We start from the raw sequence: 12,190 nt of genomic DNA, 5'->3' as shown, positions 1-12,190 counted from the left end.
GAAGATTGAACGTCGGATGCCTTCGGTTTGTGTGCTATGAGCCCGGCGACGCGCACCTATTAAAACTCGGCCGAAGTCACATGATCAGCGGGTGTGAAGCAGAGATGAGTTTTAACCACTGCCGGCTACATAGGCCAGGCTCGACACCGCCATTGTGGTAGCTTATCTAGTAAGTTCTCTGAAACAGGCCCAATAAGAGCAAGTTTGATCTCTGAGCCCAACGACTACAGAGTGGTCCTCAATTCCTCGCTTGCTCAAGGACATTTCCTCAGGAGGTTGCCGATGTGCTCAGCCATAAAACGCCACTCGCACGCCGTGTCCCAGTAGGTGCAATTCCCACTGGGTATCATGTCCACGCCGCCGCTGTAAAACGCCGGCGTAGAAACCTTTGGTCCTTCCTTGTTGGCAGTCGAGCAGAAGGAAGTTGTCGTTCCTTTGAATCAAACGCTTGCAACTGCCACCTATGCTGTCCATGCAGTATAGACGACGACGCCTATTTGCAACAGAATGACTATCACCATATCTCTTCGCTATGTCTTTTAAAGAAGAGTCGGCTTCATTGATTCTTTTCTTCACCGTGTTCATGGGAGAATATGATCCATGTCCTGAAAGATGTGCTTTTCGCTGCAGTTAGCCTCCTGTTTTATAGAAGCGAGCGATTGATTGACATTTTCGACGTTGAATATGGAGAAACTCCGAAAAGCACCTTGACCAAATCATCGGTTTTCCTGGCCGAAGGCAAAGAAGGCAGGACGCCGAATAATGCGGCGGCACGCACACATTCTGGGAGCAGTTATATCAATGTACGTAGTGCCTTTCCTGTATAACCAGTCCTCATGTTGATTGAGGCAAAGTCATATCGGAGGCTCAGCACCCGTTCACATCCAATGCAAAAGCTAGCATCTAATCAAATGAAGGGAGTACTTATATATAACATCTCGGGAAGTTCATCTAACACCTAGATTACATACACATCTATACTGATGAGGCAGCGACGAGGACAAGGTCCAATGATTTACGCAATAGCAGTGAAAATCTCCTTGAGGATCTTCGGAATGTCGCTAGTGTTGAGCGCCACAAAGGCTTTGCCGGGAGGCATATTGCGTGTAAGACTAAAATCGCAGATGTACAGAGAAGAAAGTCAACAGCCATCATCCAATGCGAAGCTCCACACGATACAGCATCTTACATCTTGGCCTCCTCGCCCAGACTTCCAATGAACAGCACAGCGGCATTGACTTTCGGGTCCGATTCAACGATCTTCGCCAGCGCCGCGGGCTGGATGCCGTATCGCCGTAAATTGGCGTCAGACATGACGAGGGTGAAGTAGTCGTCCGCGTCGTCTTTGACTATGTCTTTCACGGCCCGTTCGGTTGCCTTAAGCGTCGTGTCTCCAGAAAAGCAATCTGTAGGGATGAGAAGAATTTGAGTTGCGGCTTGGAATGATATGCAGGAAGGCGCGTGATTTGTCTTACATTGGGAATGCGCAGACATGGATTGCAAGACCCGCAAGCGTTCCATCTCGTCCGCTGGCGGCTGTCCCGGCGGTACAAATACGATGCATTCTGAATCACCCGAATGACCAACAATATCGTACACGTATTTGTCCCCCAGGGACTGCAAGCTTTCCATGATCTGAAAGGGTGATGAGAGCAGTCAGAGAGGTTCATCCAACATAGAGCTTCCATGGGATGAACACCACATACCATAAGAGCAGTCTCTAAACTCCTGTTCAATCGCCCGTCGTGTTCATTGTAACTGTACATGCTGGCGCTGACGTCAAAGACAAACTTCAGGCGCTTGGGTTTCTTCTGTATCGCGCCGTGTTCGGGCGTTTCCTCTCCGCGACGCTTGTATATGGCCGTCTCCCCAGTCAGACCTTGAATATGAGGAAAGCAGTCGTGAGCCACACTGCGACACCAAAAAAGGCCAATACGGGTTCACAATCACATATACCTTCCACGATCTTCGCCTCATCCAGCTCCCCATCCGTCTGATTCTGCAACCACGTCCGCTCCTTCTCTCTCGCCTGCACGCCCTCCAAAATAACCCTCAACTGCCTAATCTCCGTGCGGACATTATTGTAAATATCCCTGTACACCGTCGCTTCATGCGTCGACATCTTGATTTCCTCCAACCGTTTCATGAGGGCCTCGCGCCCCATCTTGCGCGCGGCTTCTTTGACGTGCTCGGGAACGTCGTTTTTGACGTCGTCGGGGAGGCGCACGATTGGTTGCCCTTTTTTGTGCAAGCGGTAGGGGCCCGCCCGACCGCCAATGCCGGCTGTGTCGCTGCCGCCTGAGCCACCGGCCCATCTGGGAAGGACGCAATTATGTGTTAGCGGCAGGGAGGTAATCCGTTATGCTGCTCTTCGGGGTGTTGGATGCACTTACTGGTTTCCGCCGACGTGAGGTTGGTCATCCTCTTTTCCGTGCTTCGGGCCAGACGCCTATGATTGGGAATTTATATCAGCTGGGTGTAAGGATGATTTTGATTTGGTGGGAAATCACATGAAGGCATACCTCTGGCGGCGCCTTACTCTTCCCCTTCTCCCACTTGATCTCCAACTTCTTCTCCGCCCCACCCTCTCCATCCCTCTTCAATGCCCTCATCCCCACCGCGCGCACATTCAACCCATGCTTCTCCAACGCCGCAACCAGAACCTCAAAAAATTCCTTCCGATGCACATCAAAATCAAACACATTCCTCAACACCTGGTCCAGCGGCTCATCCGGGAACCGCTGCATATGCTTTAACAAATTCATCAGCTCGCGCAATGAGTACGGGTATGCGACCAATCCATCGTCGAACGCGCGTCGCAGCTCGCCAAACGCGCCGACGAGCTGTGAGAGCGTCTCGAGGTCGACGTGCGGCGCGAACTGGCGGAGGAGTTGTAGCTCGGACGCGGCGTCCGGGTTCTCGACCGCGTGGCATGAGAAGACTTCGCCGATGGCGCCGAAGAAGTCGTTGCCGAGGAAGGGGTAGCCGGGGCGGTTGGCGAGGACGATAATCTGGAATTCGGGGTGGAGGATGATGTCACGCGTGGGGTCGATGGAGGTGGGGTCGAGTGGGGCGGGGCGGATGCGGCGGCCGTCAGCTAAGGGCATCTCGCCGGTTTCTGCTAGGCTTTTTAGGATGCTGGTGATGTACACGGGCGCTTTGTCAGCCTCGTCGACGATGAGAACGCGACCTTTCCTGGCTGCCCGAACCAACGGACTGTCCTTGTAGATGATCACCCCATCCTCGACAAAGGGCTGCACAGTCAGCGATTGCACGGTGGTGTCTCGATGCAGCTGGACGTATTCACGAGGCCGGCCTATCAACTCCAGGAAGCGGTCCGTAAGGCGGTTCTTGCCCACGCCTTGGTTTCCGATGAGCAGCAGGTGCTCGCCGAGGGAAAAGTCGATCGCGATCTCTCTCATGATTCGCGTGTGCACCTCATTGTCGAAGAACCCTGGCCCACCTGCTGTTGTTTGCGGGATGAGGGCTCGTGCCTCGGCGTCGTCGGCGCGCACAGTATATCTGGGTACATGAACGTCGCCGAAACTCACAGTGGATAGAGAGGTGGTGATGCTGTGGATCGTGGGCTGTTTGACGGGTGAAATCCCACATTCGATCAGAACGTCTTCCAAAGCTTGGCGCGCCAGTTGCGGGAGGAACGGGCTGAGACAGGTGCGGTGAATAGCGGTGTAGAGGCTTTCGTCGGGGTGTTTGGCTACCCGGCGACAGATCCGGAGTAGCTGTCGAGTGGACAAGGAAGCAGATTTCGCAAGCACGGTTTCGTGCCCCGAGCCCCCGCCCTCGGCCAGTTGCCGGAACTTGGCTGCAAAGTTCAGCAGCTGCTTCAGCGGTCCTTGCGGGCATCCCGTCAATGTCTGCAAAAGAGCGGCTTCCTCAGCAAGCGTCATGGAGCCCACTTCGATGAACTGGAACATGGCGCCAATCTCCTCGGTCAGCCAGGCGAGATCCTGCTTCTGCGCCTTGTGATGCAAAACGACGCTGGACGTGGCGATGATCCGGAAAGCGGGGTGGATGCTGAAGACTCCAGCCGCATTGAGCTGCTCAGTCGACTGGCCCATGCGCTCTTTAAGAAATCCAAAGTTCTCCGCGCTCGTCAAGATGGTACCGTCAGGCAAGAACGCTTCCCTATCCTGCACGAGACGCTGCAGAGCCGCGATAGTGCCGGCACGTACCCAATGCAAGCCATCGAGCACTGCAATCTTTCCCTCTAGCGCCGCGCGCACTAGGCCCGAGTTTTCCCAGAACGTGCTGCCGTCGCTGCGTGTGCCGCGCCGTTGCAGCACGTCCCTCGCTGTCATGTCGCGGTACATGTGCAGCGTCTCGGTTTCGAATCCAAACAGTGCCGCAAAGCGCATGATGGCAGTGGTCTTGCCGCTGCCTTTCGGGCCTACGAGACACATGTCTGCTCCTAAAGCATGGGCTTGCGCGATCCGAGAGATGACATCCCTGTATCGCGGCGTGTGGACGAACGTCCCGCCATAGCTTCCGATGCTGTTGGATGACAGCGGCACGGGCTGCGTTGCGCCCATCTCGATCGGGACGATGACGGACCCGTTGGAAGAAAGGAACCGCGCTGACCCGCTAGATACGTCGCTCAGTTCGTACTCTGACAGCTGCTGGGCGTTCTTGGTTAGCTGCAACTCGAGGTTGAGCCCAAGCTGCTTGGCCAGGGACTGGAACGATTGCGTCTGTTCATTGTTCAACGCATTTCCGATCCAAGCGGCTGGCCAGAAGCGAGGCAGGATGAATGCACCGGCTTTTGCTTCATCAGGGAACACAGTGAGGAGATCACTAATGCCGCCCACCGCAGTTTGCGGAAAGTGGGGCAGTAGTCTAGAATCCAGACCATCTCCGCTCGAAATCGTCACCTGATCCTGTATCTCGTGCGTGTACTTTATGCTCCGTATCACATCTCGCAGTTTGGCCAGTAGTTCACCGATGGCTGCCAAATCTGCAGGTGGCTCCGCTGCCCCGACAACATGCGACCGACCCTCTGACCCATCGTAAGGCGATTCGACATAACGAACCTGGAACCGACTTCGGAAAGGCGGGTCCAGCGGGTTTCCTGGATAAGGAGGTACCGGTACGCCCAAAGCAATGACCCTGAAGTGTTCGCTCGCCCGCACCAATCGCCAGGAATCTAGTTCCTCTTTCGAATGGTCTTTGAGGAGCGCGTCGTAGCGCGAAGGGTGCACGATGTGTCGGCCATCCTCGAGGGACATCTCTCGGTTCTCCAGCAGATTGTTCAACACAGGCAATACGTTCCGTTCCGCCTTTTCGATGCCCTCAATGACCAGCACGCGGCCTTCTATCGCGGCTTTGACTGCCACTCCATCTACCCATTGTGCGGTGAGACCTATTGCCCCTGACTCTCGGACGATCTCTCGTCGCTGCTTCAGGTCTGACTCTGCGGATGTGTCGCGATGCAGGGCGACGTATTCGTGCTCTCTATCGGTCAGGTGGAGGTAGGTCAAGGCCAGATGCCGCTTCAATGGACCTGGAGGACTGTTGACAGGATGATTGAATGAGTACGTTCAAAAACGACTCAATGCGTTCGAAACGGATGGCTGTACCTACCCAATCAAGAACATGTCCTGACCAAGAAGATCTTTCCTCATCATCCATTGGAGATGTTCTAGATTATCCTGCCGGTCCATAGACAACAGAGCCTCAATCGGAACATACTGGGGTTGGCGTGCGGGAGTGATATTGATGCAGACATCTCCAATACAGACCCGCTCTGGGTCAGAATCACTGAGTACTGCAAAGTCATATATGAGTTGCCAAATGGTTCGTTTCAGTGGTGAGAAAACGCGGCGCAACGGGAAGTGGAAACACACCTGCAGCGGTCGTACTGAATAACCTACTGGACCCTGACAAATGCGAACGGACAAGATCTATCCTCTTGGCCGAAGCCAACCGGACGGACGACATTTCACCACTTGCGCGAATATATGCTCTGGAGGTAAAGAAAGACGGACCGCTTTGTCGGAGTGAAAGAGCCTGAGCTCGCGTGCGAGAAAGCGGTGCAATCCTGTGCATCGACACCCGCTGTAATGAACTATAAGAGCCGCCCTCACTACCCGCACGTTACTCTATTACGCTCTATTTATCTACGGAAGGACCTTCCTACTGTATGTGCATGTGCGACGGGCGAGTTTCTTCCCAAATGGCCGTTGGCTGAGCCCGGTTGAACTCGAACTGTTCCTTTCCCGTGACCAAGCGGGTTGACGCGTTAGCACATGCGAAGGAGGAGAGACGGGAACTCGCAAACCCGCCGCCCACTGCCGCGTTTTGGTTAGACTCTTCAACTCAGAAACAACAAGTCTGATCGTCCGCCATTAGGCACCGCTAATCAAAAGAAGTACGCATCCGCCCTCGCACAGTGAGTCTGTCTCTTCATCAACCGTCTTCGAAATGGCCCTTCCACACTGTCCAAGGAGAGGGGACTTCCACAGCTTCCACTTCACGAAATGTTGTCCCGACACCGATGGTCTGCATGTGCTCATGCTCATGTTCGTCCACGAGTAGAGCGACTGTCAAGTGACTTGAGGATTGTCCCCGGGCAAGCAGTCTGACGGTCGATGCGTCGGCGACCCCGCATCGCAGTCCTGTGAACTTTTCCTGAAGTCTCCATGCACCCAAAGCTTTTCGCTCATGCCGAACCCCAAAAGATTCTTCATCCCCTTCCGGAAGCACTCTCCCTTTGCTTGACATGGTGTGGAGGTGGAGCCCTTGCAGCGGGTTGTCAAGACTCAAGCGGGTGTGGCACTGGTGATGGGTGCCAAGTGCGTTTTGCTCCCCACCCTCAGCACCGCCTTGTCGCACGCACACTTGGCACTGTGGCCGTCCGTCCAGTCATAAAGTGATGATGAGTCACGCGTGCACTGCCTGCCTGGGGGCGGCGAGGCTTCCTCCCCAGGTGTCCCGCTTGCTCAAAAGGCACCCACCACCCGCCCCTCCACCCTCCAGACTCAGGCAACTCCCACACAAACGCATAGCTACCATCGGTAAGCACTCCTCTCGGTGGCTCCACTACCAGTAGCTATTGGTAGTAGATGCTCATACTGGTTTTGATTTAGGTTTTACAGCCGCACCACTCGAAACAGGCTCTCATCTTCACGATCACAACTACTTATCACACCTCGTCACACTCCATCTGGAACCCGTTCCCTCAAAATTCCAAAGCAACAGCTGTTAACACACATCATGGGTCTCGCAAGCAAACTAGCCGCGGGTGGTGCTCCTCCTGGTGGGGCCCCTCCTGGTGCGTACGGACAGCAGCAGCAACAGCAGTATGGAACCCCAGGTGGCCCGCCTCCTGGTGCCTACGGCCAAGCTCCCCCAGGTCAACAGCCCTACAACCCACAACAACCTCCTCCGCAAGGCGCGTATGGTGGTGCTTACGGTGGTCAACCTCCCGCATCAGCACCGCCTAGTGGACCACCTGGTGGCTTCGCACCTCCTCCCGCTGGAGGTCATGGTCAGTATGGAGCGCCGCAACAAGGTCCCGGAGGGTTCGCACCGCCAGGCGGTCCCGGCGGCTTTTACGTCCCGCCACCGCAAGGGCAATATGGTGGCGCACCTCCTCAAGGACCATATGGTGGAGCACCTCCTCAGGGCCAGTTTGGTGGACCGCCTCAGCTCAATCCGTACGGTGGAGCACCCCCTCAAGGTCAATACGGAGCACCTCCTCAAGGGCAGTACGGCGGAGCCCCCCAGGGTCAATACGGAGCACCTCCTCAAGGGCAGTACGGCGGAGCACCTCCTCAAGGACAATACGGCGCTCCTCCGCAACAGGGCGGAGAGATGGGCGTCTCACGGAATCCCCCGCATCCACAGGCCGCTCAACGTGCCTTCCCAGTTATTCTGAACAAGCTGAACTTCATCGTTCAAAGCAATCAATTGGGCAACTTCTATCCCCCACAAACGGTTCAACAAATCGCAGACAGGGTCTCCCGCTCGGTGGACTTTGATTACCTCACCGCTCAGTGGAAGCTCCAGACGCCGGAACTCGCGTACGACCTTGCATCATTGGCGCTGTATGACATTGTCATTTACGCCGACGATTCTGGATCCATGATTGCCGCGGAAGGCGGAGAGCGCGTGGAAGACTTGAATCTTATCGTTTCGAAAGTCGCCGAGATCTCATCATTGTTTGATCAAGATGGCATCGTAAGTTATAATTCCCGTTGAGATACTCCTGAGCGTCGTAGACGCATGCTAACCCTCCCATTCTTCAACAGAGCGTCCGCTTCATGAACAACGACCAGCAAGGCAACAACATCCGCACCGAAGCCGAAGCCTCCAAACTAGTCCGTTCCGTCAACTACATGGGCACCACCCCCCTCGGCACCAAACTCGACGCCAAAGTCATCCAACCCATCATCGTGGGTCCCGCCCGCAATAACTCCCTCCCTAAACCCATCCTCGTTGTCGTCATCACCGACGGCGAACCGGTCGGCGAACCCCGTTCCCAGATCAACACCGTCATTAGCGGCGCTAAACAGGCCCTCGCGTCGACCCGCTATGGACCCACCGCTGTCGCGTTCCAGTTTGCGCAAGTCGGTAAAGACGCCGGCGCGCAAAAGTTCTTGGCGGCGTTGGATAACGACCCCGTTGTGGGCAAGATGATTGATTGCACGTCTTACTTTGAGCTCGAGCAGCAGGAGATGGCGAAGAAGGGTGTTAGCCTGACCCCGGGAATGTGGTTGGTCAAGTTGATGGTTGGGGCCGTGGATAACACTTATGACGAGACAGATTAGGTTGGGCTATTCAAATGGGTTGGGCTAGTAGGGATTTTGGCAGGGAACGTGATGTGTAGCGGCGTCATGGAATGGTACAAGCAAGGTACAGGAGAATTGTGTATCTATCATCTTGAATGGGTCATGATTTGGTTTTGATTTGCATTAGATGAAAGTTGTCCGCTGTGAGAGATCGCGTGAGCTAATGGGCTGCGCCACCTGTCAGAGCACATTGATGTGGCCGACATCCTGCGAATAACTTGACGGCTGGACAAGTGGAAAGTTCCAAGTACGGACTGCGTGACTTTCATTACTACAGTAGCTCTGGTGCTCTTTGGGATACAGAACTGCCACTTCACATGCAGACACCGTACGAGACGAAACGAGAAAGATAATATCGAAACCGTTCTATGCCTTTCACACAACAGTGGGAACAGTCATTATATACGCCGTTTTTCTTCGAATGACACGCCATTTTGGGGCGGGTTGAGCGACTAGTTATCGAAGTTCTTTTGATGCATCCTGCTGCTGCTTGAAGTCCAGCGTTGATGCCAAGAACGTGTGGTGTGATTCTAAATTTAGGATGTGTTCATGTTGTGATAAGCTCCTGCCGTCGACACCTTATATGATGGCGTGCTTGTCCGCCAGCTTCTTCAAGTACTTGGCGTAGATGCCGTAGACGTTGAGTTCTTTTATTCTAAAATCCTTGAAAGAGTAAGTTCCACAACCGAATGAAAAGCCGAATGAGAAGGATACTCGGACACATTACCGGTCGATGAACTTGTCCTCGCCTATAATCATGTCGGTCACTGGTTGACGTTGCTCATTACCATCGTTCTTGACGAGCAGTTTTGCCCATCCATTGTCCCGCGGGTCGAGTTGCGTCTCTTCTTCCAGTTTTTCCGGGGCTAGGGTCTGCGATTTCCGTGAATGTGAGCCACCGGCAAAACATCGCTCTCCAACTGCTGATACCTGCAGAAGACCCCAATTCCACCCAGACGGCCCGGATGTGCGTACCTTGATCATATCGAGGTACGACGCCACTCTTTCACCTTCGCCCTCGATGATAACAAATGCACGCGAGCCGACGCGCACAACCAGGCCGAGCTGCAGCTCGATTGCAGGGTCGCGGACGAGTTTGCGCTCTAAGCATCAAGGGGAAAAGAAATGAGTGGAGATTCTTCTACCCAGTGTGGATGAGGGCTCCAGTATGACGGAATGGGAGCGCAGGAACTTACTTCCAATGGAAATCAGCGGCGACGTGGAGAGCAGGAGCCGTTTCCACTGCTTAACTTGAACGGGTCCCTTATCACCCTCAGCCGCGGGGGGGACGCTCGCTACAGGTTGAACGATAACAGGCGGGACGCCAGCAGCAGCCGTAACCACGGGCATCGCCGAAATATCATCACCCGCATCTTTCTTCCCAGCAGCCGGCTTGGCCTGGTTGTTATGGTTGACTAAATCAGCGATGGCATTTTTGAACAGCGATGAGATTCGGCTGTTGTGGTTCCTCACTCTGTTCTTTTCGAGTTGGTTTGCGGGTGATCGAATGAGAGGTGTTTTGCCGTGCAGAGATTTATCGGGGGTGGGCTGGCCGGTTGGTGGAGATTGGCATTGCTGTCCAGTGGTGATCACAGATCCGATGGCCGACTTTTCAGCAATGAGCTGAACTTTCGTCGAAGATTGTCGCTGCTGCTCTCTAATAAGGGCAGATCCGACTGCCGGCTTGTCAGCACTTGGCTGAACATTCGCTAGAGGTTGTCGTTGCTGCATGCCGTTCCCGGCAGCGCCTGAAGCTCCAGCTCCATTTCCATTGCTGCCTTCAGCGGTGCTGGTCGTAACCGTCGGAGTATTTCCGCCAGATGCCGGCGTCTTGGGAAGTCCATTCTGAGAACCGCCACTGATGCTGCCGCTTGTGGGAATTCCATTGCGCGCGCCCGTTGCACCCGACGGTCCGGCGGTCGAGGTGCTTTTGATCGGACGGAATGTCGGTGTTAGTCCGTTTGTAACCTGTGCGGTTGCCGGAACTGGCTTATTGACGGCGGTGCTGGGACCACTGGGTTGCGGCGGTCTAGCTTGATTAGCCGTGCTACCAGCTGGCCGAGCGGTGGACATGGTGGAAGCTGTCCGATGTACAGAGATTAGTGTTGATGTGATTTCGTAAGTCTCACAATACGGGATCAAAGCGAAAGATGCGCCCGGAAACAAAATGGAAGTCATACCTGACGTTAGAGCTGGCCACTCATTAGCGATCGTCACAGTCAATCTCTGCCCTTGCGGCTCGTTGGCCCTCATAGGCACCGGTTCGGGCTCGTCGTCCCAGCCCAGAATCGCACTGTTTAGTCGTTGATGATATGCAGCAATCCTCTTCTCCATCTTTGCCTGCGGCTTCCTCTTCGACATGCTGCTCTCAGGCAGGAACCGTAGCTGTTGCTCGGCACGGACCTCTTCGGCTCGCGCCTCGCGCGCACGCAGGGTGGACTCGAACTCTACCCATGAGCCGCGGTACTCTTCGATGCATTTCCTGCAGCGACGGCGTTTGTTTCGCCATTGAGTCCTGAATACGGGATGGTAAGGGATGAAAACGGTGAATGTGAGCCAATAGCCTTTGTCTTCAGAGCCACATTCGCATGGTCGCACGGAAAGTGGAAACTCTCCGGCACATCAAACTTTCGACAGCTCCAGAGTCGCTCGCAGTGAGGCACATCTCCAGGAACTTACTCCGAGTAACAGTATGGCGGAAGCACCTCGTCGCATCCATAACACTTTTCAGGTCCACGGGCGTTCGGAGGGTTCACTATGGCTGCATAGATCCAGGCGGGGTCGAAGGGTCGCTTGGCCTTTCCGCGCCTGACGGTCGCTTGATACCTGGACATGAATGATGTTGTTCTTGAAGGGACGGACAAGGTGGTGAGCTCGGCTCGGTTTATCGATACAAGCCTACCAAATCACGGACGGGTTGCGGTACCAAGCTTCCACCCTTCCCCCGCTCGCCCCTTCCTACCTGAGAGGAAGCACTGACGGGCGTGCTGTCGAAAGACTTGTTCACGCTTGGGACGGGACGACGGGGCGCAAGTGAGGGAGGCTCGTCTCAGGCTACAGGTCGGAAGCTAGATTCTGGTTGCTCTTCCTGGAGGTTGAGAAAGACGCCAAGTTCCGCTCTCAAGTCCCTATCTTTCGGCGTGGATCTGGAAATCGAGAAAGTGCGGAGAGAACCCAAACGTTGTCCGATTGACAGGAGACAAAATTCGACAGCGCGAATCTTCGATTTGCTCCGTACATTTCACTGCTTTTTCCCCACCTTCGTCGTAGTTTTAATCATATATGGTTTGGGAGCGGCCTACATATATAACGATACTCGCGCGCACTCTTCCGGGTTGAAATATACTTTCCCCAGTACTCTTGTTATCGCAACACATCCTCGG

The 12,190-nt window shown here is 54.7% G+C and overlaps 3 protein-coding genes across 3 annotated transcripts; 1 reads left to right on the top strand and 2 right to left on the bottom strand.

Annotated features, from left to right (window-relative positions):
* Positions 1–800: 800 nt before the first annotated feature.
* EV422DRAFT_83909 (AAA domain-containing protein) lies at positions 801–6,243 on the bottom strand. Its single transcript, XM_053074448.1, has 9 exons — positions 5,862–6,243; positions 5,599–5,782; positions 2,523–5,526; positions 2,394–2,449; positions 1,957–2,315; positions 1,707–1,879; positions 1,476–1,635; positions 1,190–1,406; positions 801–1,112 (listed from the first exon to the last, which is right to left on the bottom strand). The coding sequence occupies exons 1-9, from the start codon at positions 6,061–6,063 to the stop codon at positions 1,016–1,018; spliced, it is 4,452 nt and encodes a 1,483-aa protein (XP_052925003.1). The 5' UTR covers positions 6,064–6,243; the 3' UTR covers positions 801–1,015.
* Positions 6,244–7,233: 990 nt separating this feature from the next.
* EV422DRAFT_597261 (uncharacterized protein) lies at positions 7,234–9,231 on the top strand (the record flags this gene model as incomplete). The annotated part of the gene is made up of 3 exons (XM_053073620.1): positions 7,234–7,471; positions 7,589–8,196; positions 8,268–9,231. Coding segments are annotated over 3 exons (1,365 nt in total), but the record flags the coding sequence as incomplete, so codon positions are not given.
* A 288-nt stretch (positions 9,232–9,519) lies between these two features.
* Positions 9,520–11,641, bottom strand: EV422DRAFT_597243 (uncharacterized protein; the record flags this gene model as incomplete). Its single annotated transcript, XM_053073619.1, has 5 exons — positions 9,520–9,737; positions 9,783–9,910; positions 10,004–10,888; positions 10,988–11,322; positions 11,487–11,641. 5 exons carry the CDS (start codon positions 11,639–11,641, stop codon positions 9,531–9,533), a joined length of 1,710 nt encoding a protein of 569 aa, XP_052925001.1. The 3' UTR covers positions 9,520–9,530.
* Between the last annotated feature and the right edge of the window lie 549 nt (positions 11,642–12,190).

Source organism: Fimicolochytrium jonesii (assembly GCF_025526975.1).
Source record: "Fimicolochytrium jonesii strain JEL569 chromosome Unknown EV422scaffold_14, whole genome shotgun sequence".
Classification (NCBI taxonomy): domain Eukaryota; kingdom Fungi; phylum Chytridiomycota; class Chytridiomycetes; order Spizellomycetales; family Powellomycetaceae; genus Fimicolochytrium; species Fimicolochytrium jonesii.
Note: the sequence above shows the minus strand (reverse complement) of the source record. Positions and strands in the feature narration are given on the sequence as shown.

What these genes read in the sequence shown, in the direction of transcription:
- EV422DRAFT_83909 (XM_053074448.1), bottom strand. Translation starts at nt 6,063, where the DNA reads ATGCACAGGATTGCACCGCTTTCTCGCACGCGAGCTCAGGCTCTTTCA. An exon ending in CAGGACATGTTCTTGATTGG is followed by an intron (nt 5,527 to 5,598) that starts GTAGGTACAGCC and finishes TCCTGTCAACAG; the next exon opens with TCCTCCAGGTCCATTGAAGC. An exon ending in GTTTAGAGACTGCTCTTATG is followed by an intron (nt 1,636 to 1,706) that starts GTATGTGGTGTT and finishes TCACCCTTTCAG; the next exon opens with ATCATGGAAAGCTTGCAGTC.